The sequence below is a fragment of the Gorilla gorilla genome, chromosome 15 (assembly GCF_029281585.2).
Source record: "Gorilla gorilla gorilla isolate KB3781 chromosome 15, NHGRI_mGorGor1-v2.1_pri, whole genome shotgun sequence".
In the NCBI taxonomy this organism is placed as follows: Eukaryota; Metazoa; Chordata; class Mammalia; order Primates; family Hominidae; genus Gorilla; species Gorilla gorilla.
This window is the reverse complement of record NC_073239.2, coordinates 32,434,362-32,460,433: the sequence shown is the minus strand read 5'-3', so window position 1 is coordinate 32,460,433 and position 26,072 is coordinate 32,434,362. Positions and strand designations below refer to the sequence as shown.

The 26,072-nt window shown below is 49.6% G+C and overlaps 4 protein-coding genes across 15 annotated transcripts; 1 reads left to right on the top strand and 3 right to left on the bottom strand.

Annotated features, from left to right (window-relative positions):
• Window positions 1–6: 6 nt before the first annotated feature.
• On the bottom strand, window positions 7–7,178 carry TM9SF1 (transmembrane 9 superfamily member 1). 8 transcript variants are annotated; one of them, XM_055362302.2, is made up of 7 exons: window positions 6,985–7,178; window positions 6,200–6,587; window positions 5,529–5,890; window positions 3,501–4,122; window positions 3,024–3,209; window positions 1,239–1,512; window positions 7–666 (listed from the first exon to the last, which is right to left on the bottom strand). In XM_055362302.2, exons 3-7 carry the CDS (start codon window positions 5,871–5,873, stop codon window positions 273–275), a joined length of 1,821 nt encoding a protein of 606 aa, XP_055218277.1. In that variant the 5' UTR covers window positions 5,874–5,890; window positions 6,200–6,587; window positions 6,985–7,178; the 3' UTR covers window positions 7–272. The 8 variants fall into 8 exon arrangements, with proteins under 8 accessions (XP_055218277.1, XP_055218278.1, XP_055218279.1 ...); XM_055362303.2 differs by having other exon boundaries at window positions 6,392–6,587; window positions 6,985–7,167; XM_055362304.2 differs by having other exon boundaries at window positions 5,529–5,905; window positions 6,163–7,167.
• A 7,663-nt stretch (window positions 7,179–14,841) lies between these two features.
• On the top strand, window positions 14,842–17,602 carry TSSK4 (testis specific serine kinase 4). Of its 3 annotated transcripts, none has more exons than XM_004054993.4 (4): window positions 14,842–15,500; window positions 15,861–16,075; window positions 16,498–16,861; window positions 17,318–17,602. In XM_004054993.4, exons 1-4 carry the CDS (start codon window positions 15,276–15,278, stop codon window positions 17,498–17,500), a joined length of 987 nt encoding a protein of 328 aa, XP_004055041.1. In that variant the 5' UTR covers window positions 14,842–15,275; the 3' UTR covers window positions 17,501–17,602. The 3 variants fall into 3 exon arrangements, with proteins under 3 accessions (XP_004055041.1, XP_004055040.1, XP_055218280.1); XM_004054992.4 differs by having other exon boundaries at window positions 16,468–16,861; XM_055362305.2 differs by having other exon boundaries at window positions 16,468–16,861; window positions 17,246–17,362.
• Window positions 17,603–18,812: 1,210 nt separating this feature from the next.
• On the bottom strand, window positions 18,813–23,273 carry CHMP4A (charged multivesicular body protein 4A). The gene is made up of 6 exons (XM_019009311.4): window positions 22,688–23,273; window positions 20,967–21,116; window positions 20,703–20,880; window positions 19,834–19,948; window positions 19,528–19,663; window positions 18,813–19,133 (listed from the first exon to the last, which is right to left on the bottom strand). The coding sequence occupies exons 1-6, from the start codon at window positions 22,794–22,796 to the stop codon at window positions 19,075–19,077; spliced, it is 747 nt and encodes a 248-aa protein (XP_018864856.1). The 5' UTR covers window positions 22,797–23,273; the 3' UTR covers window positions 18,813–19,074.
• Window positions 23,274–23,282: 9 nt separating this feature from the next.
• On the bottom strand, window positions 23,283–25,933 carry MDP1 (magnesium dependent phosphatase 1). 3 transcript variants are annotated; one of them, XM_004054994.5, is made up of 6 exons: window positions 25,197–25,933; window positions 25,015–25,075; window positions 24,831–24,941; window positions 23,770–23,877; window positions 23,588–23,673; window positions 23,283–23,429 (listed from the first exon to the last, which is right to left on the bottom strand). In XM_004054994.5, the coding sequence occupies exons 1-6, from the start codon at window positions 25,231–25,233 to the stop codon at window positions 23,338–23,340; spliced, it is 495 nt and encodes a 164-aa protein (XP_004055042.1). In that variant the 5' UTR covers window positions 25,234–25,933; the 3' UTR covers window positions 23,283–23,337. The 3 variants fall into 3 exon arrangements, with proteins under 3 accessions (XP_004055042.1, XP_055218281.1, XP_030857530.1); XM_031001670.3 differs by having other exon boundaries at window positions 23,353–23,429; window positions 23,540–23,673; XM_055362306.2 differs by lacking the exon at window positions 23,588–23,673 and having other exon boundaries at window positions 23,294–23,429; window positions 23,824–23,877.
• Window positions 25,934–26,072: the final 139 nt, after the last annotated feature.

The window sequence follows — 26,072 nt, the reverse complement described above, 5'->3', positions numbered from 1 at the left end:
TGAGCCTTTTTCTTAATAAATTTTATTTTGGTAATTGTAAAAAGAAAAATCAGGACCAAAACTAAAGGCAACTTAAAAAGTTCAAATATATAATCCTTATGTAATAGAGATTTATAATTTCCAGGCCCTCTCTGGGGAAGGAATGCCCAAAGGGCAAAAGGGAAGGCAACAATGCCATCACACAATTCAGTCAATCAGAAGAGAAGCTGGTAGGAGAGTTCAACGGGGCATGAAGAAAGGGAGAGAACGGCAATAGTTCTGCCATACAGAACTCAGTCCATCTTGAGGTTAACATAGATATACCGGATGAACTTTAGGGAAGAAAAAAAGGAGATGGTGCCCAGCATGAGGAAGAAGACATAACCAGTGAGTAAGGAGTAGCCGAAGAACTCTACTGTCTGTACTGCCCCAGACATGTTGGAGCGCCGGGCATAATAGAAAACTGAGTAGAGGAAGATGAAGAGGCCGGTGGAGCCAACACTCAGCACAGATCGCCACCACCAGCGGTAATCCTCCCCAGACAACTGGAAGTAGGTGAGTGCAATGGAGATGCAAGCCCCCACACTCAGCAGGATGGCGAAGACAAAGAAGAGGATGCCGTACAAAGTGTACTGCTCCCGACCCCATACTGTGGCAAAGATGTAGTACAGCTCCACAGAGATGGCACTGTGAAGAAAAGAGATGATACACAGCATTAAAGGGCTGTGCACCATCAGCACAGTGGCTGGGCTGAAATCCAGCCCCCACCCTCTCCCATGTTGCTGGGTCATTGTGAAAAGTGAGTTCACTCCACTCTCTGCCCCAGATCTCCTGGCTTCATGGGGATTTTTTGCCTATGATTAGCTGCTCTCACTTCAAGAATATCTTCCCTAATAGATTGAGGGCAGGGATCTTGTCCATTTTACTTTCCACTTCATTCTTTGCCTGGCACAAAGAGGTATTCAACAAAGTAAATGGGTCATCAAATGGGCTTTAAACCCCACATGATGTCCATAGGCATTAAAGTCAGAAACCAGGAAGGTGAAGGGGGAAATGTCTCTGGAGAGCTTTATAAGTGAGACACTCTCATATCATTCAAGCTCAGTCCTGCTTGGGGATAGGAGGAACCATTTAATGATCTCTGAATGGTACCACTGAACCAGGGATCAATGGGTTGGGTTAGGGTACTGGATGAGTAGGGACGGGAAAAGTTGAGGTCAGAACCTGACAGTGATAGCCATGGAATAAAGGGAGGATACCTGAAAGGCAGGAAGCCTCCAACAGTCATGTGGATGACAGTAGACTTGTACCAGGGCTGGGGTGGAATCTCCCGGGCGATGTTCTTGGTGCGACAGGGTGCATCAAAGGGGCTGGCGTTGTTCTTCCCAAAGATGCCTCCAATGACAGTGAGGGGAAAGCCCACCAGCAGCCAAACCGTCAGAAGCAGCAGGATGGTTGTGGCTGGCAGAGCCTGTGTCGAACCATTGGCCCAATGCACTGAGTTCACCACACTCCACGTCAGGAAGAAAGGCACTGCAGGGATGGGCCCCCGGAGGGAGGGTCAACACTAGGAGCTACATCTCTAAGGGCACCCACTTACATCCAGGACCAAAAGGGGAGGGGGGTGAAGCAGCCTGCCACTCTAACGGCAGACTCATGCTCCTGGATGTCCCTGCAGAGTCGACTGCCTTCACCTCCACCCTTTCAGGTCCCATTATTCTTTGCTCTGTTTTTTGTTTTTTTTTTTTTTTTTTTTTGAGACAGAGTCTTGCTCTGTTGCCCAGGCTGGAGTGCAGTGGCGCGCGATCTCTGCTCACTGCAAGCTCCGCCTCCCAGGTTCACGCCATTCTCCTGCCTCAGCCTCCCGAGTAGCTAGGACTACAGGTGCCCGCCACCACGCCCGGCTAATTTTTTGTATTTTTAGTAGAGATGGGGTTTCACTGTGTTAGCCAGGATGGTCTCGATCTCCTGACCTCGTGATCTGCCTGCCTCGGCCTCCCAAAGTGCTGGGATTACAGGCGTGAGCCACCACACCTGGCCTCTTTGCTCTTTATCTTACCAACACCATCCCCCAACCCGGTGTCATTAAGGATCCAGGTAGCTACTACATAATCTGAGAGTAGCACAAATCCATCTGCCTCCAGGGGCCTGTCTTGCCTTGGAGTTGGTAAGTCCTAGCATGAGACATTCCTTTGGATTAAGGCCCTGTTTTCAGAAAGCCTTGGTTCAAATATAAATGTGATGGGATAAAAATCAGACACACAGAATTGGGAACAAGAAGGGTTCAGAACAGAGACTACTACTGCCTTTGAAAGGGCAATCTGGTTTGAAAGCCTAGAGTGGGCCCACCTTCAAAACAAAAATTCAAGGGTGTTATTTTAGTGTAATGGGTGAGAATACAAGTCAGACTGCTGAAACCTAGTTCACTACTTTTTAGGAGTGTAATCTCAGACAAGTTACTTAAGCAGCCTTTGGTTCAGTTTCCTCATCTGTGGAATGGAAATATTACCTACTTCACACAGTTATTGCTGAGTGCTTACCACACTGCCTAGGACATTTTGAGGGCTTAGTAATTTTAAACTATTCAAAAGAAATGCATTCTTGTTTTTTTTTGGTTTTCTTCTTTCTTTTACAATATTTCTTCCTTTCAAGCCTCATCCTGACTCTATCCCAAGTTCTATGATGTGTTCTTTTTTTTTTTGAGACAGTCTCACTCTGTCAGCCCAGCTAGAGTGCAGTGGTGCAATCATGGCTCACTGTAGCCTCAACCTCCCTGGCTCCCTAGGCTCAAGCAATCCTCCTGCGTCAGCCTCCCAAGTAGCTGAGATTACAGATGTGAACCACCATGCCCGGCTAATTTTTTGTTATAGAGAGAGGGTCTCACTATGTTGTCTAGGCTTGTCTCAAACTTTTGGGCTCAAGTGATCCTCCGGCCTCGGTCTCCCACAGTGCTAGGATTACAGGTGTGAGCCACTGTGCGCAGCCACAATGTGTTCTTCATTCCTAAGTCCAGAAGGGCCCACCAGGAAAAGGAAGGTCCTCACCAGAGAAGAGACTGGTGGTGAGAATGATGTTCCACACCCAACGCTCGCCTCCAATCTGCCGGTAGAAGTGGCTGGACACGTAGCCAGAGATGCAGCAGGTCAGGGCATACAACAAGATGGCTGCTGAGTTAATGGCCCCATGACGGTGCACATTGAACATGCCCAGCAGTGCCATGACAATAATGCCTGCAGGACGGTAGTGGAAAGCCCAAGTTAGGCCTCACCTGTGTCTCTTCTAGCAATTTCAGAGGAATCAGCCCCCCTTCTCCCAGACCCAGGGCCTCCAGCAAAACAATCTCCCCCAGTTTTGCTATCCAGAAAATCTACAATAGAATACGTGCATTCTTGCTAGAGCCACCCTATCCCTTAGGTCTGCCCCTCTGGATAGAAGAGAAGATCCACAGACCTTTTCTGAACAAACTCCCTACCTAGTTCTACCCCATGAGATAAATCCCCAATTCATTTTTATCACCTCACCAGTGCCAAGGGCCAGGAACTGGGCACCCACGCCAAGCACAGCACAGAGCAGACCACGGTATGGGGGGAAGCGGAAGACATCTGTATGGATAATTTTCCAGCCATTGTCACCCTGGTCAAAGTCATCACCAGAACCTGCAGAGGTGGTCTCCTCATCTAAGTTGTACCGAGCCAGGTCATTCCGAAGCACACGCATTAGAATGACAGCCACAAAACCCACCAGTAAAAACACAAGCACCATGGAGTTGATGATGGACAACCAATGGATTTCCAGTGTTCGAGGAAAGAAACCACCATCGTCACCACGGCGCCTGTCACTCCGACGCTCCACTGAAGTCTCAGACCAGCGCACGCTGTAAGTGTGGGTAAGGCCTAGGAACTCGTCAGGTCGTAACCCATCCAAGCTGTGGGGCTTGACGTCCCGCACTGAAACATTGGCAAATATAATTCGGTCTCCATGGAATTCTAGGTGGAAGTCCAAATGGGTCCAGAGTCCTATCTTGTGGCTGTGTGGTAGGAAGCCACTCTCCTCCATGTAGCCCACAAAGCCCCGGACTGGCAAGTCATCTACCACAAATTCAAAGTAGTACAGTTCTTCAATGGCCTGGCGCAGCTGCTCCACCTATAAAGAGCAAGTCAGCAGTTGGTCACACAAGATCTTCCCAGGCGCAGAGTTACAGCAAAGTTTCTCACCTTCAGCACTACTGATATTTTGGGGTGGATAATTCTTTTTTTTCGAGATGGAGTCTTGCTATGTCACCCAGGCTGGAGTGCAGTGGTACAATCTCGGCTTACTGCAACCTCTGCCTCCTGGGTTCAAGCAATTCTCCTGCCTCAGCCTCCTGAGTAGCTGGGATTACAGGCACCCACCACCACACCCAGCTAATTTTTGTATTTTTAGTAGAGACAGGGTTTCACCGTGTTGGCCAGGCTAGTCTCAAATTCCTGACCTCATGATCTGCCTGCCTCGGCCTCCCAAAGTGCTGGGATTGGTTGGGTGCGGTGGCTCATGCCTGTAATCCCAACACTTTGGGAGGCCGAGGCGGGCAGATCACGAGGTCAGGAGATCGAGACCATCCTGGCTAACACAGTGAAACCCCGTCTCTACTAAAAATACAAAAAATTAGCTGGGCGTGGTGGCGGGCGCCTGTAGTCCCAGCTACTCGGGAGGCTGAGGCAGGAGAATGGCGTGAACCCGGGAGGCAGAGCTTGCAGTGAGCCGAGATTGCGCCACTGCACTCCAGCCTGGGCGACAGAGCAAGACTCCGTCTCAAAAAAAAAAAAAAAAGTGCTGGGATTACAGGAGTGAGCCACCACACCCAGCCTGGGTTGGATAATTCTTTGTCATAGTGGGGTTATCCCGTGCACTGTAGGATGTAGCTTTCCTGGCCTCTTCCCATTCTATGCTGGTAGTACCCCCCCAGCTGTAACAACAAAAAATGTCTCCAGACATTGCTAAATGTCCCTTGGGGGACAAAACTGTTCCCTGTTGACAGTCACTGGGTTAGACTCTAGTATGTTGAGATTCTCCAAAAAAGAGCAAGTATGGCTTGACAGGGTTAAGGCCTAGAAAAAGGAGAGCGGTGAGGTATAAGGAGGTCTGGAGTGGACTAAGGAGAAGTACCACGATTCACTAAAGAAAAAGCATGACAGGGAAGTTTAGGTAGAGACTACAGGAAACAGCTAAGAAACAGCCAAGAGGTAGGCATGGAAGGAAACAGAACTATGTGGGACTGATAGTTGGGACCTCATGACCAACAGAGAAGCTTGCAGTAAGAAACCCTGGGCTCTGATATCAGTTCTGCAAATCACTGTCCATGTAATCTTAAAAAAAGTAACTTCTGAGCAAGTATGTATCTTAGTCAACTGAATTAGAATAGCATCACCTGCCCTGCCTGCCACACTGGGTTGTATTGTAGTTAGAATCAAATCAGACAATTTCCATAAAGGTACCCTGAACCATAAATGTAAGGCACTGTTAGTCTCTGGGAAGGAGGGCTACGTGATAGCCAGTGTGGAGAGGCTGACCTGTGCAGAACTGAGCTGCATGTGGCACAGAATTCTCTTCTCCACGTTTTCCCGAAAGCGGATCTCATACAAAGACTCAGCCATTCGGTCCCCATCCAGCACTTCACCCAGGCTAAGGCTTTTGTGACGTATCTTCTCAGGGCAGCAGACTGGAAGCTGATAGTAGTGGTAAGTTTCCTGAGGGTTATGGTAGGGTCCCACTTTGTTGACATATAGAATAACAGGGTCGCCGGCCTTGTAGTGTGTCACGCCTTCCACCCCTGGCCCATGGCCTGTGCCCAGCAACAGTATCAGGATTGGCAACCACTGGCAGCTCCAACTTCGAGGGTTCCCTACGACTGTCATCCTTAAGGCAGTGGAACCTGTTTGGGGGAATCCTGAGGTTATAGAAACCAGGGAGGTTACAGAAATCCCAGGTCAGGTGCCTCGAACTGAGGTCCCCTGGCTCCACTTGCTCCCATTGGTCCCCTCCCCGCCCCACCCTACCCCACGTCTCTCTATCCCAAAGACCCCGCTCCACCTCTGCTCTCTCATCCTCCCAACCTGGGGTTCACCCCACCCGCAGCCCGTCTGGCCCGGGGCCTCTACTACGCGCCCTGGCCCGTTTCCATGGCAACGCCGCTCGGTCTCGCACCTCGGGTCCCTTCCCGCCACAGCCCCGGGGTCCTCACCGCGCGGGAAGGGCTGGCCGAGGCGGCGCCAGCGGCCTTCGCGCCCCCGTAGCTGCCCTTGGGCTCCTGCTGGGGTCTCTCCCACAGCGGCGCGGTAGCGGCGGGTTGGAGAGGACCTGCCGACCGACTTCTACGGGGTTGCCCGTTGCTGCGCCTGACAGCGGCGGCTGCGGCTACACCGCGCTGGCTTACTCAAGAACTCCCCGTTGCGCCTTCTCCATCTGGAGGCCCGGCCCAGCTCCGGGGACCCCGTGAGGCTCGGCTTGCCCCGCCCGTCTTCGGCGAGGCGGGGGTCCTCCCGGCGATCGGCAGCGCGGCCCAGGACACGTCAGTCTTACCACTTCCGCCCTCACCGGCGGCGACCTCAGCCTGGCGGAAAGCTCCTTGCCTGGAACGCAGAGGGCCTTCGCTGATGCGGCCCCTGGGGACCCCTTCGCGACGGCTTCCCGGGGAGGGGGCTGAGGCCTGGCAGCGAGGACCCTGACACCCCTTCGGGAGAGGAGTGGCTGCTAGGCCGCTCGCTTGCTCCTGGAAAGATTTGGGGTTTGAGAGCTCTTGGCCAGGAGGCTCGCGCTGGCCGAGGCCCAAGAGCTGTCCCCACGGGACGGGACTAGCGAGGGCCGGGGAGATGGAGCGCAGGCGGCGTCTAGGTTCGAAGCACTTGCCGGCTGAACCACCTGCTGCTGAGGCTGAGCCCTGAGAGGCGGTTCGTGGCCCCCAAACCGGGGAAGGGGCGAAGCTTTGGGCATCTGTCCCATGCAAGGGTCCCAACGTCTGAATCTCACCTCACTCGTCTCCCACCTGTCACGAATGGCCAGCGCCAAAGTGATAAATATGTAATAGGAATGTCTTCCCGAGGCTGTGCTGGAGACTTCCCTGGCCGCACAGTGACCGTTCAGAGCCCCACGATAAGCAAGCCGAAACCCGGTCTGGCGCAGAGGCGCGCAAGGAGAGAGGTCTGTCCTTTGACTCTGTGAGTTGGGCAGCCTAACATGGTTATTGTTAATTGACGGTAAAGTATCTCGAGGTCCGTTAGTCTATGTTTTTGTTCTTATTTATCACTGTGTATGTCTTTGGGCTTCTCTTCACTTTGTATGGCAGATTATTTTGAAAAAGTTTACGCTTGTGTTTGTCTCAGCTGTTTTAAAGGGGATCTGCTGTCTAGGGAGTTCCCCTTGAAAATCGGACCTTTGAGCAGTGACTTCTGTTTTGCCACCTGGGAGCAACGTGTAAGGAAGTGGACTTAAGGTTCTCTCTCCCCAGGGGAAGAAGCACAGTGGAAAAATCACAAGTGACTTCTGGCCGGAAAAGCCCTTAATTTACCTGCTTCTACAATTACTGCCCTTTCTGACCCAGTTCTTTCCCTGCAGACATAGGTGAGGTTCAAAGAAGCAGATGGTGGAGTTTTGTTAGACAGTCAGTGAATTTTCCAATTAGAAAAAGAACTGAGGTCGGGCGCGGTGGGCTCACGCCTGTAATACCAGCACTTTGGGAGGCCGAGGCGGGCAGATCACCCGAGGTCGGGAGTTCGAGACCAGCCTAACATGGCGAAACCCTGTCTCTACTAAAAATACAAAAAAATTAGCTGGGCGTGGTGGCGGGCGCCTGTAATCCCAGCCACTTGTGAGGCTGAGGCAGGAGAATAGCTTGAACCTGGGAAGCGGAGGTTGCAGTGAACCGAGATCAGGCCATTGCACTCCAGCCTGGGCAACAGAGCGGGACTCCATCTCAAAAAAAAAAAAAAAGAAAAGAAAAAGAAAAAAGAACAAGAACTGAGAGTGGCTTAGAAATAATCTCTAACTGACAACCACCTGGTCTCTAAAGCCAGAAACTTGGGCCTCTTTCTCTCTATCTTCCCGATCAGATATCAGTGTCACCAAGCCCTCTCCACTTATTTCCTGAATATCTTCCAGATGCTTGCCTCCACCTCTTTGGTTCAGGCTCCATCTTCTCTCACCTAAACTACCATGAGAGCCACCTTGCTAGTCTCCTAGTCACCTTCCCCCTGGGTCATTTTTCACACTGCTACTGGAAAGTTTCTTTTTTAAAATCAGGATTCTCAGGGGAGGGGGTGCCTGGTCATCAGCATTTTTTTTTTTTAAAAAGCAAGCACTGAGGCCGGGCGCAGTGGCTCACTCCTGTAATCCCAGCACTTTGGGAGGCCGAGGTGGATCACCTGAGGTCGGGAGTTCAAGACCAGCCTGGCCAACATGGTGAAACCCTGTCTCTACTAAAAATACCAAAAAAATTAGCCGGGCATGGTGGCTCATGGCTATAATCCCAGCCACTTGGGAGGCTGAGGCAGGGTAATCGCTTGAACCCAGGAGGCGGAGGTTGCAGTGAGCTGAGACTGCACCATTGCACTCCAGCCTGGGCAACAAGAACCAAACTCTGTCTCAAAAAAATAAGCACTGATTTTGATGTATACCCAGATTATATGAGCATACAAGGTAGAGTCAAAATAGCCTGGCATATGAGACCGCTCAGACCTGGATCCTAATTACTTCTCGAGGTACATTCCCCTTCTGGAACCCTATTCTGTATTCAAATAGAAATACTGAATATCATATTCTCTCAAGCCGGCAAGCCTCATATTGTTCCTCCTGCCTAAACCACCCAATCTCCTATTCCCTACTTATCTTTTTTTTTTTTTTTTTGAGACAGAGTCTCGCTCTGTTGCCCAGGCCGGAGTGCAGTGGTGTGATCTCTGCTCACTGCAAGCTCTGCCTCCCAGGTTCACGCCATTCTCCCGCCTCAGCCTCCCAAGTAGCTGGGACTACAGGTGCCTGGCACCACGCCCGGCTAATTTTTGTTTTTGTATTTTCAGTAGAGACGGGGTTTCACAGTGTTAGCCAGGATGGTCTCAATCTCCCGACCTCATGATCTGCCCGCCTTGGCCTCCCAAAGTGCTGGGATTACAAGTGTGAGCCACCGTGCCTGGCCTTTTTTTTTTTTTTTTTTTTTTTTTGAGACAGAGTCTCACTGTCAACCAGGCTGGAGTGCAGTAGTGTGATCTCAGCTCACTGCAACCTCCACCTCCGAGTTCAAGCGATTCTCCTGCCCCAGCCTCCCGAGTAGCTGGGACTACAGGTGCGCACCACCATGCCCGGCTAATTTTGTATTTTTTAGTAGAGATGGGGTTTCACCATATTGGCCAGGCTGGTCTCGAACTCCTGACTTCGTGATCCGCCTGCCTCGACCTCCCAAAGTGCTGGGATTACAGGCATGAGCCACTGCACCTGGCCTTATCCTTTGTTTTTGAACAGTGCAAATGTCACCTTCTCTATAAAGCCTTCCCTTACATCTCCTCCCAGGTTTGTTTATAGCGTATCTCACTGTAGTGTTATTTTACTTCTTATGTGTCTGTCTCCCTTGCTAATTTCAAACTCCTCAGAGGAAGACTGTAATTTATTCATCTCTGTTTCCTCAGGACCTAGCAGTGTTTTTGTGTGTGTTAGGCAGCTTAATACATGATCCTTGCATGAACTGGTTTACCCCCTGTACATGATGAGAGACTAGAGTTGCCACCAAGTTACCTATCCGGGGGCCAGCCTGTGGGATCAGATGGGCAGGATTGGGTGGGCCCCCTTACCATGGTGTGCCCTGGAAAACTGCTCATCTTGCTAGATTGAGGATATAGAGCTGGCTTCCAACAGAACTTTGGAACCATCCTGCCAGCAAGGTCAGACTGTCAATAAATGGGAATTTATTGCATGCCTGTGGCATAATCTGTTCTTGAAGTATTTGTTCTGTTTTGGAGGATGGAAGATATGAGAATTTGGATTCTTCCCTTGTTCTTTTCTCTGCCCCTCTGATATAGTTTGGATAGTTATCCCTGCCCAAATCTCATGTTGAAATGTAATCCCCAATGCTGTAGGTGGGTCCTGGTGGGAGGTTTTTGGATCATGGGGGCGGACCCCTCATGGTTTGGTGTAGTATTTACCCTATGAGTTCTCACAAGATCTGGTTGTTTAAAAGCGTGTGGCACCTCCCCCACAACTCTCTCTCTCTCCCATTCTCACCACGTGATGTCCCTGCTTCCCCTTCACCTTCCGTTTTGATTATAAGCTTCCTGAGGCCTCCCCAGAAGCTGAGCCAGCACCATGCTTCCTATACAGCCTGCAGAACGGTGAGCCAATTAAACCTCTTTTCTTTTTTTTTTTTTTTTTTTTTTTTGAGACGGAGTCTTGCTCTGTCGCCAGGCTAGAGTGCAGTGGTGTGATCTTGGCTCACTGCAACCTCCCCCTCCCAGGTTCAAGTGATTCTCCTGCCTCAGCCTCCAGAGTAGCTGGGACTACAGGCACACACCACCATGCCCAGCTAATTTTTGTATTTTTAGTAGAGATGTGGTTTCACCATGTTGGCCAGGATGGCCTTGATCTCTTGACTTTGTGATCTGCCTGCCTAATTTGGCCTCCCAGAGTGTTGGGATTACAGGCGCGAGCCACTGCACCCGGCCTAAACCTCTTTTCTTTACAAACTACCCAGTCTCATGTTTTTGTTTGTTTTTGTTTTTGAGACAGGGTCTCACTTTGTCACCCAGGCTGGAGTGCAGTGGTGCTATCTTGGTTCACTGCAGCCTTCACCTCCCAGTGAAGGTTCGTTTAGACAGAGTCTTGCTCTGTTGCCCAGGCTGGAGTGCAGTGGCATGATCTTGGCTCACTGCAACCTCTGCCTCCTGGCTTCAAGAGATTCTCCTGACTCTGCCTCCCAAGTACCTGGGATTACAGGCGCCTGCCACCACACCCACCTAATTTTTGTATTTTTAGTAGAGATGGGTTTCACCATGTTGGTCAGGCTGGTCTTGAACTCCTAACCTCAAGCAATCCACCAGCCTTGGCCTCCCAAATTGCTGGGATTACAGGCATGAGCCACTGCGCCCAGCTACAAAATCTTAAATCTAAATAACTCCTCTGTGACCACAACCTCCTGTTCTTCTCATTCTCTCAATTCCTACCAAACTTGTTTTTCCATTCCAGTGACACCTGCAACTCCTCCTTCTGCCCCTTTGGCCAGTTTCTAGCTTGTCTTCTGTGTCAGCTGCCTTGCTATAAAGAAATACCTGAGACTGGGTAATTTATAAGAAAAGAGCTTTAATTGGCTGTGGTTCTGCAGGCTGTACAGGAACCATAATGCTGGCATCTGCTTCTGGGGAGGCCTCAGGAAGCTTACAATCATGGCAGAAGGTGAAGGGGGAGCAAGCATCTCACATGGTGGGAGCAGGAGCAAGAGGGCAAAGGGGGAGGAGCTACACACTTTTTAAAATGACCACATCTCATAACTCACGGCAAGAGGGTGGTGCTACACGTTCATCAGGAACCCACCTCCATGATCCAGTCACCTCCCACCAGGCCCCACCTCCAACACTGCAGATTACAACTGACCATGAAATTTGGGTGGGGACGCAGATCCAAGCCATATAATCTTCTGCTGGGGGAAGTCAGGGACCCCAAACGGAGGGACCAGCTGAAGCCATGACAGAAGAACGTGGATTGTGAAGATTTCATGGACATTTATTAGTTCCCCAAATTAATACTTTTATAATTTCTTATGCCTGTCTTTACTGCAATCTCTAAACATAAATTGTGAAGATTTCATGGACACTTATCACTTCCCCAGTCAATACCCTTGTGATTTCCTATGCCTGTCTTTACTTTAATCTCTTAATCCTGTCATCTCGTAAGCCGAGGAGGATGTGTGTCGCCTCAGGACCCTGTGATAATTGCGTTAACTGCACAAATTGTAGAGCATGTGTGTTTAAACAATATGAAATCTGGGCACCTTGAAAAAAGAACAGGATAACAGCAATGTTTAGGAAACAAGAGAGATAACCTTAAACTCTGACCTCCGGTGAGCCAGGCGGAACAGAGCCATATTTCTCTTCTTTCAAAAGCAAATGGGAGAAATATCGCTGAATTCTTTTTCTCAGCAAGGAACATCCCTGGGAAAGAGAATACGTGCCTGAGGGTGGGTCTCTGAAATGGCCCCTTTGGGTGTGGCTGTCTTCTATGGTTGAAACTGTAGGGATGAAATAAACCCCAGTCTCCCATAGCACTCCCAGGCTTATTAGGAAGAGGAAATTCCCACCTAATAAATTGTGGTCAGACCGGTTGCTCTCAAAACCCTGTCTCCTGATAAGATGTTATCAATGACAATGGTGCCCGAAACTTCATTAGCAATTTTAATTTCGCCCCGGTCCTGTGATCTCGCCCTGCCTCCCTTTGCCTTTGATATTCTATTACCTTGTGAAGTACGTGATCTTTGTGACCCACACCCTATTCGTACACTCCCTCCCCTTTTGAAAGTCCCTAATAAAAACTTGCTGGTTTTGCAGCTTGTGGGGCATTACAGAATCTACCGACATGTGATGTCTCCCCCGGATGCCCAGCTTTAAAATTTCTCTCTTTTGTACTCTGTCCTTTTATTTCTCATACCGGCCGATGCTTAGGGAAAATAGAAAAGAACCTACATGACTATCGGGGCAGGTTCCCCGATAATCTTCCTTATCCATGCAGCTTAGATTCCGCATTCCATCATTTCAGCCACATTCTTGCGTATGTTCTTGATGCCCCTCTCCCATTGTTTCATTGCAGCTGCCAAGCAAAACCCTAAATCATCCATCAACATTCAAGTACCTATAACCAAGATGCTAAAAGAATCACAACACTATATGTGTCTATGGACAAGTTGTTCTCCAACCTCAGTTGGGCCCTCAATGCTGCTCATTTTCTAAACCAGCTCTTTTCTATTCTCCACACTTCATCTGTCTTCTCATCATTTGACCTCCCTATATAGCTTAGTGGGAGATGCAAGCAAGAGAAGCAATTACAGACACTATGTTAGGTGCTGTGACAGACAAAGTATTGGGCCTGTGGGAGCACCCAGGAAGAAGGAATATCTAACTGAAGCTTGAGCAGTCAGTTAAGCCTTCTTTAAAACAGCTCCACTGGGTGCGGTGGCTCACGGCTATAATCCCAGCACTTTGGGAGGCTGAGGCAGGCAGATCACCTGAGGTTGGGAGTTCGAGACCAGCCTGACCAACATGGAGAAACCCCGTCTCTACTAAAAAATACAAAATTAGCCAGGTGTGGTGGTGCATGCCTGTAATCCCAGCTACTCGGGAGGCTGAGGCGGGAGAATGGCTTGAACCCGGGAGGTGGAGGTTGCGGTGAGCCGAGATTGTGCCATTGCACTCCAGCCTGGGCAACAAGAGCGAAACTCCATCTCAAAACAAAAACAGATGGGGCGCGGTGGCTCATGTCTATAATCCCAGCACTTTGGGAGGCCGAGGCGGGCAGATCACCTGAGGTCGGGAGTTCAAGACCTGCCTGACCAACATGGAGAAACCCTGTCTCTACTAAACATACAAAATAGCTAGGCGTGGTGGTGCATGTCTGTAATCCCAGCTACTAGGGAGGGTGAGGCAGGAGAATCGCTTGAACCCACGAGTTGGAGGTTGTAGTGAGCCAAGATCGTGCCATTGCACTCCAGCCTGGGCAACAAGAGCGAAACTCCGTCTCAAAAAAAAAAAAAAAAAAAGAGAAAAAAGGTCCTATGCCAAGTTCTCAAGGAAGATTTGGAGTTTGCCACAAATACAGAAAAGCAGTTGTGGATCATTACGTGTGTGTTAAAAAATAAAATTGGGGAGGTAAGCAGGATCAGACTTAAAGCTGTGTGAAAGAATTTGGACGGACTTGATCCTAAAGAGAATGGGGAGACACTGAATTGTTTCAAATGGAAATAAAATCAGATTTATGCTTTGGACTTGGGATGGACAGACTGGAGGGGAGCAGAAGGCTGGCTGGGGCCATCTGTTCGATGATGGAGGCGTGAACTAAGGGAGTAGCAGTGGGCTCAGAAAACCATGAGAATATTATCAAAGAGAGAATCAGGAGGTATAAAAGATAGGATTTGGTGATTGAACGTAGGGACTGAGGCAGGAGGGTCTGGGATGACATATGAGTGTCTAAATTAAGGGTGATTAGTGTACAACTCACAGAAAAGTCTGAGAGAAGAAAATAAGTTCAATTATTGATATGGTTAAGTTTGAGATGGATATGGTAAGTTCCATGCCTGGGGCAGACATGGCCACGTAATACTGGCTGCTCTATCTAAACTCCACATATATGGGATGGAGATGAAATTAGGAGCAGTCAGCATAAATGTAGTATTGACACCATGGGTATGGACAAGATTAAGGGAGGATGTGAAGGTTTGAGAAAATAAAGCTTGTGATAGAACACTTGGGATATGATTAAGGGATGGATGGAGAAAGATATAACTTCAGTGAAGGCTGAGGAGTGACCAGAAGGATGTGGAGGAAAACTAGAGAGTTCTGGCTCATAGAAGATAAGGATGCATTTCAAGGTTAGATTTTCCTAGAACATGTTCAATACCTTACAATTGTAATACTTTCACACTCGTATTTCTCATGCTGCATTATAAGCTTTAGGATCATAGTGTCTCTGTTGGCCTTATTGAACTAAGGGGGCTGCAATGGGCTCGGAAAGCCTTGAGTGTATCATTAAAGAGATAAGTAGGAGATAGCAGAGACAGGATTTGATGAAAGATTGTATGTAGGGATTGAGGAAGGAGGAAGGGTCTGGCATGACATTTGGGTGACATTTTATCCAAGTATTCAGCACAGTGTCTGGTACTTAGTAGGTACTCATATATCAATGAAAGGGCTGATCTTTAGGAGTTTCACCAGACTGTGGAAGGTGCTTCTGGGAATGAGTACGTTTCCAACTGCACTTCATTCTCAAGTTTTGTGGCCAACGATGGATAGGAGGTGGATTGTGATGTATTCGGAACATGGGACCTTGAGGAGTTCCGTAACCAAAAGGAGAAAGTAACAACAGCCAGTGGAGACAAAAAGAACTGCTTCTCTTTCTTTCCCCCTCCAAGTTCCTAGTGGAGGGCTGAGTCCGGCATCCCAGACTCGTGTGACTATATAGGCAAGCATTTGGAGACCTACTTCACTTTGATACCCTAGCCTTCAGCAGCTCAAGGTGTTGGCCTTTGGATAGGAGGCTTCCAAGTAGTAAAGCTCCCTGCTCTCAGCAAGCCCAACACCATGGGGAAGGGTGATGTCTTAGAGGCAGCACCAACCACCACAGCCTACCATTCCCTCATGGATGAATATGGTTATGAGGTGGGCAAGGCCATTGGCCATGGCTCCTATGGGTCGGTATATGAGGCTTTCTACACAAAGCAGAAGGTTATGGTGGCAGTCAAGATCATCTCAAAGAAGAAGGCCTCTGATGACTATCTTAACAAGTTCCTGCCCCGTGAAATACAGGTTGGAAAGGGGGCTGGAAGAGGGAACTGGAGCTTGGTACTAAGCTGCTTGAGGTTTCTCAGAAGGGGTATGGCCAGGAGGGGTGGGGCCAGAAACCCCTAAACCAGAACTGAAATGTCTCACTAAGCAGCTAGGAAACTTTATGTAAGTTAAACCTCTTTCCCATCCACCCACTCACCTCCAGCCCCCAAAAAGTAAAGGCACAAAACATAGCGTTTGCCCACAGGCCACCAGTTCTCTGGGGTTGAGGGGTTGATCCTATTGCAAAGTCCTAAGTCAGTAGCTGAGGGTAGGAGACGGCTGGGAGTGCAGTCAGGGTTCTCCCTTCCCAGGTTTGATGGGTCCTTCTTCTGGGGTCAGGTAATGAAAGTCTTGCGGCACAAGTACCTCATCAACTTCTATCGGGCCATTGAGAGCACATCTCGAGTATACATCATTCTGGAGCTGGCTCAGGGTGGTGATGTCCTTGAATGGATCCAGCGCTACGGGGCCTGCTCTGAGCCCCTTGCTGGCAAGTGGTTCTCCCAGCTGACCCTGGGCATTGCCTACCTGCACAGCAAGAGCATCGTGCACCGGTGAGGGCGCTGCCACCCAGACTGGGGCCTTTGCCCTCAAGGGGGTTTTATGCACATCTCCCATTTCCTGTCCTTTTTTCCTCTTTCAAACTCCCTCCTCAATATCTAGCCTATTCATGCACTCTATTTTAATCATATGGTCAAGGATACTGATAAAGTACTCACTGTATGCAAAGCATTTTATGAAATACAATGGTGAGCTCCCGGTGGTCCTCAGATACCATCCTCTCTCTCTCTCCCTACTTTGGGCTCTGCTCACAACTCCATGGCTTTCCTTCCTCTCTACCTTGTGCCCTCATGATGGTTTCTACCTCCCACTTCTTCTGTCCTCATCTTTACCCTCTGACCCCTGGCCCTTCAGCTCCCAGTCTAAAACTAAGCCCTCTCCCCAGCCTGATGCCCAGCCTTTCTGCTGCTGGTAGGGACTTAAAGTTGGAGAACCTGTTGCTGGACAAGTGGGAGAATGTGAAGATATCAGACTTTGGCTTCGCCAAGATGGTGCCTTCTAACCAGCCTGTGGGTTGTAGCCCTTCTTACCGCCAAGTGAACTGCTTTTCCCACCTCAGCCAGACTTACTGTGGCAGCTTTGCTTACGCTTGCCCAGAGATCTTACGAGGCTTGCCCTACAACCCTTTCCTGTCTGACACCTGGAGCATGGGCGTCATCCTTTACACTCTAGTGGTCGCCCATCTGCCCTTTGATGACACCAATCTCAAAAAGCTGCTAAGAGAGACTCAGAAGGAGGTCACTTTCCCAGCTAACTATACCATCTCCCAGGAGTGCAAGGTACTGGCTACCTAAGGAGGGCTAAGCCTTCAGGGATGACCCACAGGGAGGGGTGAATATCCAACCTAGGTCACCCAACCTAGGCCTCCCAACCCTGGGGAAAGGCTCTTCCCACACCAGAGCCATCTCACACACTAGCTCCTGTCCTATAATAAACAGTATGGAAGGCATAAAGGGCCAACCACTAGGCTCCAAACCTTGCCTGATACACAGGTTCCAGCTTCTTTCTCTTTAGGCCAGAAGGGAAATATGGAAAGCATTCCTCCCAAGGAACTCTTCCCTTCCCCTCCAGGGAGTTAACTGCCTGGGTCTCCAAGATAGAATCAGAGCCACACCCACTTTGACCAGAGTGGTATGATGGGGGCTATCCTGCTTCTTTCTTAGGTCCAACTGCTCATTGCCTGTGTGGCACAATGGAGAAAAACTCAGGCAAGACCTCTCTCTCCCCTGCTCTAGAACCTGATCCTCCAGATGCTACGCCAAGCCACTAAGCGTGCCACCATTCTGGACATCATCAAGGATTCCTGGGTGCTCAAGTTCCAGCCTGAGCAACCCACCCATGAGATCAGGCTGCTTGAGGCCATGTGCCAGCTCCACAACACCACTAAACAGCACCAATCCTTGGAAATTACGACCTGAAAATGGCTGAAGGAGGGGGCTAAGAGAGGAGCAAAGCAGGAGGTCTTGGGCTAAAAATCTTTTATACCAAAAATAAATCTAAGTCTGATTTAGTTTCATCAACTAGGGTCAAAGACATTCTTTTCTCAAGGCAATCTTATAGCAGGGAACACTGCTGGAGTAAGAGATAGATTTCTGCCCAGAGCCTGTAACCAATAATCTTGACACTGTGTTAAATCAATAGTGTAATTCATGATGTGGCTCTTAGGGGATGGGGTGCTCAGATTAACGCTCTATTTTGGGAAGCTTTATTATTCAACTCAACATATGCTCATTATTTTACATCTTTGTGCTGTTTAGATGCTCAAGTGTGGGGTAAAAGCCCTGGTTCTTCCACTTTGATTATGGCTCTGCCTGTCTATAGTCCAAAGTAATGGCACTGTTAGTTCTTTTAGAAATGGGTATTCGAGCTGGGTGCGGTGGCTCACGCCTGTAATCCCAGCACTTTGGGGGGCCGAGGCGGGCAGATCACTTGAGGTCAAGAGTTCGAGACCAGACTGGCCAACATGGCAAAACCCTGTCTCTACGAAAAATACAAAAATTAGCCGGGCATAGTGGCACCTGGCTGAGGCAGGAGAATCACTTGAACCCGGGATGCAGGGGTTGCAGTGAGCCGAGATCGCGCCACTGCACTCCAGCCTGGGTGACAAAGTGAGACTCTGTCTCAAAAAAAAAAAGAAAAGAAAAGAAAAGAAATGGGTATTCGGGTGTATGAAGTACCTTGGTTCCTTTTCCCTCTTCCAGTGTCACCTCAACCACTACTGACACAATAGCAGGGAGACAAGGCTTCTCACACAATTGTTCCCAGACACAGAATTCAAACCAAGCCTTCTAGTAGTGAAAGCTACTAACTATGGATTCTGGATAAAGGAAAGCTACTTGCTCCTTCCATTCCAAGTAGCAAAGCTACTTGCTCCTTCCATGGTATTCTCCCTCCTTGTCCTTGAAAATGGGCTTTGTAAAAGAAATTTGGGGCTGTCTTGGCAGAGGCACGACCAGGGGAAAGCAATGAGGGAAGACTCAGAGATGCCTCCACGTGGTTCTAAGTGGTAGATGGCAGTTTCTTCAGCCTCAGCAACTAGGCAACTCTAGGACAAACCGGCTTGAAAGATGAAATAATGTTTGCCTGGAACATAGGTTGAGATATTAGGAATGCCCATTTGTTCTATGTTCCAACCCCCCTTCTTTGCTCTAATTATTCGTTGCTTGAAATAAGGCTCCAAGGGCCAGGGGAACAGCTTCAGGGGTAGACAAGGCAGTATAGACACTAGGATTCCATCTGCCCAGTTTTATTGGGAACAAGGGCATTATAACTGCTATCAAAGAGAAGGGAGCCCAAGGGCTCCTTCTGTAGCAAGATCCTTCTTCAGAGTTGAGCCAGGGCTGGGAGGGTAAGAGACCCTTTTTTCAGGCACGGTCACACTACCACCCTCAGCATGACTTCCCCAAAAAGTTATCCTCCTTTAGCTCAGCACTTGGCACTTAAGGAAGAAAGGACCAACAAAGGTAGCATTAGGAAGACAAGCCCAGATTTATCAGGATACCCACTCAGCCAACTGCTTTAGTGCTTCTTCATCTTCATCCACTTTGGGAGCTTTGAGGACAAAGATACCCAGAGAAAAGAAAGGAGAAGCAGTAAGGTCTCAGCAACTCCAACCATACCCTGCTATGACATTCAGAGCCTGCTGAATTCTCTCTCCCCAGCAAAAAACCTAAAGGTATGGTCCTTCTGCTTGCTAGGCTGCTGTTCAATCCCACAGCACCTTTGTGCAAATTAGAAAAAAGGTGCCTCTTGCTCCTGCCATTTGCAGCCCTAAACCAGGGTACACGGCTTGTTGAGTGAAGCACAGGCTAGGTGGGCACCTGCACAACTGCAGCAGCAGCCCTTTCTGTGTGGCTCCTTTGAGGCAGGATGGATGAGGAATAATCTTTCCCCATATCTCTCCCACCCTCTTAAGTCCTCAAGACAACAGAACAACCCTGCATACCTGGCCCTGCCGGCAGATGAGTAGAAGGTACACTAGGCAATTTGACTGGGGGTTCTTCTTCCTTGTCGCCCACATTTAACAACTCCTGGGCCAATTCCTCCTGCTCCAGCTCCTCTAGCTCCTCCAGCAGTTCATCCTGGATAGGGAAAACAAGACCATTTAAGATAAAGAAAAAAACTTCTACCTCCAAAAACATACCACTTTTGAAGTTCCCTCCCAAACTTGTCCCAAGAGCCTCTCTTGGGTGTTCCTTCTGGCCAGTCCTATACTTTCTGCAATATTCCCTGACCCTTCACCCCCAATCACCTCATCCACATCATCTCCAAAGCCCATAGGCCGAGAAATGGCATCTGAGATCTGCTGGGCCACCTCCTGTTGTTCCGTGATGTCAGTCATCAGTTCATCTACCTTGTCAATGTCCCTGAGAATGAGATAGACAGCTAAGAAATCAGGCAACAATGCCCCCTTGACTTTCTCATCTCACATGAATGAAACCCCTCCTGCCTTGCAGGGTCACACTGATAAGCCCGTAACTATCAATCAGAAGAGATCCCTGGAAAATTGCAAAGATGCAAGTCTGGGCTAAGAAATAGCAAGGAGCCACACTGGAGAGGATAGGTTTCATTCCCTTTCCCGAAGGATCTTTAAGAATTAGACAAGGCAGCCAGGCGCGGTGGCTCACAGTTGTGATCCCAGCACTTTGGGAGGCCAAGGCAGGTGGATCACCTGAGGTCAGGAGTTCAAGACCAGCCTGGCCAAAATGGCAAAACTCCATCTCTACTAAAAATACAAAAATGAGCTGGGCACAGTAGTGCACACCTGTAATCCCAGCTACTCAGGAGGCTGAGGAAGGAGAATCACTTGAACCCAGGAGGCGGAGGTTGCAGTGAGCCGAGATCGTGCCACTGCACTCCAGCCTGGGCGACAGAGCAAGACTCCATCTCAAAAAACAAAACAAAACAAAACAAAAAAAGAATTAGAGAAGGCATCTTTCCTCCCTAGAATGCCCCAGGCAGCGAAAGAATCTTATAGGAAGCAAGGGGCAGATGGATGTCTAGCCATCACAAGTATCTATACTGCAAATTCACATTCTGAGAGGCTTTAAAGTTTAAAGTGTGATAGCAAGCCACTCTTCCCAGTGCCTGGGTCCCCTCCACCCCTCCCCCCGTACCCACATGTCCTGGTAGGCCTTCTTCATGCTTTGGGCAGCAAGCTCCATGGTACGAAGGACTTCTGCATTGGTAGTGGCATTCTCAATGGCCTCACGCTGAAACTCCAGGGTGGATAATGTCCCGTCAGTTTGTGCCAGCTGCTGTTCGAATCTTTTCTTCCTCCGCAAAGCCTGTAGGGCAGCTGACCCAGCCCATACCCTGAACATCAAGAGTCAGAAGCACCTGCTTCCCATCTGGGCCCTCCCCTAGGCTTGTTTCCCTCATTACCTCTCTTATTCTTGGTCCCATACTTCTTGGCTGTTTGTAGCTCCTGTTGAATCTTCTGCTCCAAAAATTCCTGTTTCTTGATCAGTATCTTCTCTGTCTCCTTCAGTTTCTGTATTGCTTCTTCAGGGGTTGGCCCTTTCTCCTTCTTCCCTGAGGAGTCCAGTGGAGTAGGCCCAGATTTTGTGAAGGAAAAATATTAGCCACCAATCATTGAATACATAGTATGTGCTAGAGACCTGACTGTGTTATTGCTAATCCCCAAATCTCTACAATGAACGTGCTATCTCTTCACTTTAAAAATGTGAAAACAACCACAAAGATGTTAAAAATCACAACTAATAAGAGATTGTGCAGGAATCAAGATGTGGCAGTATGAGTTCTAAAACCAATATTCTTTTTACTATTCCTAGCTGCCTTTCTTTTTTTTTCTTTAGGCAGAGTTTCAGTCTTGTTGCCCAGGCTGGAACGCAATGGTGTGATCTCAGCTCACCTCAACCTCCGCCTCCTGGGTTCAAGCGATTCTCCTGCCTCAGCCTCCCAAATAGCTGGGATCACAGGCATGTGCCACCATGCCTGGCTAATTTTTTGTGTTTTTAGTACAGACAGGCTTTCTCCATGTTGGTCAGGCTGGTGTTGAACTCCCAACCTCAGGTGATCTGCCCGCCTCGGCCTCCCAAAGTGTTTTGATTACAGGCGTGAGCCAGGACTTCTTTTTTTGAGACAGAGTCTCGCTCTGTTGCCCAGGCCAGAGTGCAGTGGCATGATCTCAGCTCATTGCAACCTCCGTCTCCCGGGTTCAAGTGATTCTCCTGCCTCAGCCTCCCTGAGTAGCTGGGACTACAGGCACACACCATCATGCCCACCTAATTTTTTTTTTTTTTTTTTTTGAGAATGGAGTCTCCCTCTGTCACCAAGGCTGGAGTGCATTGGTGCAATCTGGGCTCACTGCAACCTCTGCCTCCTGGGTTCAAGCGATTCATCTGTCTCAGCCTCCCCGAATATCTGGGACTACAGGCGCGTGCCACCACAACCAGCTAATTTTTTTTTTTTTGTATTTTTAGTAGAGACAAGGTTTCACCATGTTGGCCAGGCTGGTCTCGAACTCTCGACCTCAGGTGATCCACCCACCTCGGCCTCCGAAAGTGCTGGGATTACAGGCGTGAGCCACCGCGCCTGGCCAATTTTTATATTTTTAGTAGAGACGGGGTTTCACCATATTGGCCAGGCTGGTCTCAAACTCCTGACCTCATGATCCACCCACGTCGGCCTCCCAAAGTGTTGCGATTACAGGCGTGAGCCCCCGCGCCGGGCTAAGAAGGCAGTCTTTCTTCTTCACCTTAGATCCCTCTTGCCCAGCACAAAGTATTATAGAACAAGGTTTTGAAAATGGCTGAAGACAGCAGGAAACTCGTCTTCAAGCCTGAACAGTGGGAGCCAGCACGATCGCCACGCCCTCAACTCAAGTCCCCTCCCAGATCTTGAGTTCTTCCCTCTGAGAGTGGGGGAGGACGGCGGACGGGAACAAGGCGCCCTGACATGGTGTGCCTTTTGGCACCGGCGATGAGCCTTGCTCCGCCATCGGCCGCCGGGGTTTTCCAGTCAGCCTGTCTCCTGATTCTCTTCCCCTGCCCGGCGCAGCGGTCCGGCCGAATCTCGCCGGGGTCTCCTCTTCCCCTGCACCAGCCAGCGCCTCCTGGCTGGCCAGTCCCACCCTGGCTCACCCTTCCCGAAGAGCCTGCCGAGACCACTCATCGCGAGCTCGCCTCTCCCGCCTCCGCCCCTCGGCGTCCTCCAGACTTCCGCCTTGCTCCTGGGAGGGTGATGTCTCATCACACAGGGACCAGCCTTGCCCAATCCGTCCTCAGGGCGCCGCCGCGACGTCAAGAGGCGCAAACGAGACCACCGGTGTCACGTGACCCAAACCACCGGCCCCAGACCGACGCGCTCCTCTTAAAGCTGCCACATCATTTTCTATTACGTAACAAGACAGTTCTATCTCCACCCGAGTATGTGCTTGTTCTCCGGAAGGAAATGTGCAGTGTGATGGCACCTCAGTGTATGCGGTCAGTGGGAAAACTTCATGCTCTTTACAGAGCTCAGGAAAGTGGGGTGGTATAGGTTCAAGCACTTGGGGTTGCCCTAAGTTTAGATGGCAAACCTGATGCAGTCTAATGTCTCACATTCTGGTCTCTGCACCTCAGGACAACCAACCCCATTTCACAGGCTAGAAAAATAGAAACTCCCCACACTGTGGGTAAAATCTCTTCTGTCACACACAGATGAACTTTAATAAATTACAAATGCACCTGAAAATGCCTTCTTGATTTCCTTTCAGTTTAGGCCTCAAATGGGCTCTCCTCAAGGCTGGACCTCAAGGCCCAGTTTGGGCCTTCGCAAATGTCTCTAACCCTTGACTTAGAGTTTGAAGATTCATTCCATTCTGGATGTGAATGCAGGTAACACCTAGAAAGATAAGAAGTCACATTTCATTAAGCTTTCAGGGTTCTCCATTATTACTCTGACCTTTGTGGGTGCCACCTATAGGGCAAACTATCCAACCTGTATGTATCTACCTAATCCCTCCTAGGGACCCCAAATGGCTGTTCCTCATCACTCAGTACCCAGTTTGCTGACGTCTACAATATTCCGCCTCTCATCATCAAAGAAGATCATCTGGGAGAAAGGAATTCCAGTCTTCTGCTGCAACCTATTCAAGACAGGGCAGGAGTAACCAAGCTAGTATCTTGGTTTCCCAAGCCTCTCTGGTACTTTCTCACCCTGCTCCTCCCTTATCTCCGCATACCTCTCAAAGTGTGTGATCTTGCTGCCTGGATAGATTTCCCGATGAACAAAGTACCTGAAGAGGTCAAAGAGCTCCAGTAGCTGGTTGGCCCCTTCTATCTCACTTGTCCTGCAAAACGGTGTAAAAGATGGGATTAGCAAAGTGAAGGGCCAGGGCTACGTTAACTTATTAAGCAAAGTTAGTAAGTATAACCAGGGAAATCAACTTGCTGTTTTTCCGGGATGGACAGGCATCCTCAGCCTCTGTTTAACTCCATTGCCTTCCTATTTGACACAATTGGTGCTGGGCCAATGTTTTAGCTTTTGTTTTGAGACAAGGTCTAGCTCTGTTGCCCAGACTGGAGTGCAGTGGCCCAATCACGGCTCACTGTGGTCACGACCTCCTGGGCTCAAGTGATCCTCCCACCTCAGCCTCCCAAGTAGCTGGGACTACAGGTGCACGCCACCACAATTTTTTTTTTTTTTTTTTGGTAGAGATAGGGTCTCCCTCTATTGCCTAGGTTGGTCTCAAATTCCTGGGCTCAAGTGATCCTCCCACCTAGGCCTCCCAAAATGCTAAGATTACAGGTGTGAGTCACTGTGTCTGGCCCCACTTTTTTTTTTTTTTTTTTTGAGACATTGTCTCACTCTGTCACCCAGGCTGAAAGTGCAGTGGCTCCATCTCAGCTCACTGCAACCTCCGCCTCCCTGGTTCAAGCGATTCTCCTGCCTCAGCCTCCCGAGTAGCTGGGATTACAGGCGCGCGCCACCACGCCCTGCTAATTTTTGTATTTTTAGTAGAGACGGGGTTTCACCATGTTGATCAGGCTGGTCTTGAACTCCTGATCTCGTGATCCACCCGCCTCGGCCTCCCAAAGTGCTGGGATTACAGACGTGAGCCACCGCGCCCGCCTGCCGGCCCCACTTTTTAATAATTAAAAGGCACAGGAGAGCGTTCAAGGAGAAAAAATATGCAAATACTTGGAAACTTGCACCGCCCCTATTTTTGTAGCCCAGGGGTTTCACTGTCTCTTGCATGCACCCTTCAGCATTACACTATCAGTTGTCAGTCGCTCTTCTTACCTTGAAGCAGCCGCACCGGGCACCCCAAGGCTCTGCAATCGTTTTAGGACCTCAGGCACCTCTGGGTACAGTCGGACGTCTTGGCCCCGCCTATCTCGTACAGTTCCATCACTGGAGAGGGCAAGAGTGCGCTCAGCCCTGGCTGGGTCCTATCTCGCCCCAGTCTTCCCTGTCCCTACCTCACCTGCTCTTATGGAACGGAGGGTCTACGTGCGTGTCGACCCAGAAAGGCCAGAGAGTGTAATCTGCGAGAGGAAGGAGAGGGAAGGTTCAGCCTGGGGCGGGAGACGCAGGGATTCGGGAGCTGCAGTTAGGGATGTGGAAAAGGAGGGCACCTTACGAAATTCTCCCCTTCCCGTCCCTCACCCAAATCAAAGACTGCCAGCTTCGGTAGCCGCGCCATGACCCGCACCACAGGCTGCGCGCAGCAGAGGTGGGGCTTCACCCAGGGCCTTAGAGAGCGCAGAACCTCCGGCAGCTAAGGCAGCCACCCTGCCTGCCATAGACAAATGGCGACTAGAGCGTCGCCACTCGGGGCGTCATCAGCCTGGAGATGGCGCAAGAGTGCCATCTGATGCTGGGCGGGGAAGAGGATTGCAGCGAGGTACCAACACGACCGCACATGCAACCACAGCAGTCAAGTCTTTCCAAGGCATTGGCCACGGGCATCCTCCCTACTTCTCCACCCAGCCTTGCCCGATTCTTATACTAAGAAGCCAGGGAAGAAGGAAAGCCTTTTCTTCTAGCACCTGCCTCTTCTTGAGACCCAAGTGATACATCACAGCTTGTCACTCAATCTTTCTGCATTATCAACCTCCTGATAGTGTAGAACCCAAAGTCCTCAGTAATATTCTAGCCACAGAGTGCAGTGTCAGCCAAACCCTTGAAGGCGTTCTCCAACCAGGCCTAAATGTCCAGTACAGCCACAGTCAAGAGAGAATTCACTCTCCGAAGGTTTCCACCATCCATGTCAGCACTACACTGGTAGATGTTTAACAACCAGTTTGTGGGGAGGACCAACATGAAGTCACTTAATAGAGTTGGAAAAAGGTGCCAATAATTGGCTCTCATTAGCCACTAGGAACTGGTTCCAACACACCACTAAGTAGGTTTTCCTAGAGTCTGATAATCCCTGTAAGAGCACCATTCCTTCCACTGTCCGATTCCTTCAGCCTGCTATAACCGAGTGAGCATTAGGTCCATTTTTATTTCAGTCAACTTGTGCAACAGAAAAAAGATTCC

What these genes read in the sequence shown, in the direction of transcription:
- CHMP4A (XM_019009311.4), bottom strand. Translation starts at nt 22,796, where the DNA reads ATGAGACATCACCCTCCCAGGAGCAAGGCGGAAGTCTGGAGGACGCCG. An exon ending in TGGGACCAAGAATAAGAGAG is followed by an intron (nt 20,881 to 20,966) that starts GTAATGAGGGAA and finishes GGGCTGGGTCAG; the next exon opens with CTGCCCTACAGGCTTTGCGG. An exon ending in TTGGAGATGATGTGGATGAG is followed by an intron (nt 19,664 to 19,833) that starts GTGATTGGGGGT and finishes TTCCCTATCCAG; the next exon opens with GATGAACTGCTGGAGGAGCT.
- MDP1 (XM_004054994.5), bottom strand. Translation starts at nt 25,233, where the DNA reads ATGGCGCGGCTACCGAAGCTGGCAGTCTTTGATTTGG. An exon ending in CCCGGTGCGGCTGCTTCAAG is followed by an intron (nt 23,878 to 24,830) that starts GTAAGAAGAGCG and finishes ACCGTTTTGCAG; the next exon opens with GACAAGTGAGATAGAAGGGG. An exon ending in AAGATCACACACTTTGAGAG is followed by an intron (nt 23,674 to 23,769) that starts GTATGCGGAGAT and finishes TGTCTTGAATAG; the next exon opens with GTTGCAGCAGAAGACTGGAA.
- TM9SF1 (XM_055362302.2), bottom strand. Translation starts at nt 5,873, where the DNA reads ATGACAGTCGTAGGGAACCCTCGAAGTTGGAGCTGCCAGTGGTTGCCA. An exon ending in TGCAGCTCAGTTCTGCACAG is followed by an intron (nt 4,123 to 5,528) that starts GTCAGCCTCTCC and finishes TGCTCTTTATAG; the next exon opens with GTGGAGCAGCTGCGCCAGGC. An exon ending in CACCACCAGTCTCTTCTCTG is followed by an intron (nt 1,513 to 3,023) that starts GTGAGGACCTTC and finishes CCATCCCTGCAG; the next exon opens with TGCCTTTCTTCCTGACGTGG.
- TSSK4 (XM_004054992.4), top strand. Translation starts at nt 15,276, where the DNA reads ATGGGGAAGGGTGATGTCTTAGAGGCAGCACCAACCACCACAGCCTAC. An exon ending in TCCTGCCCCGTGAAATACAG is followed by an intron (nt 15,501 to 15,860) that starts GTTGGAAAGGGG and finishes TTCTGGGGTCAG; the next exon opens with GTAATGAAAGTCTTGCGGCA. An exon ending in CCATCTCCCAGGAGTGCAAG is followed by an intron (nt 16,862 to 17,317) that starts GTACTGGCTACC and finishes CCCCTGCTCTAG; the next exon opens with AACCTGATCCTCCAGATGCT.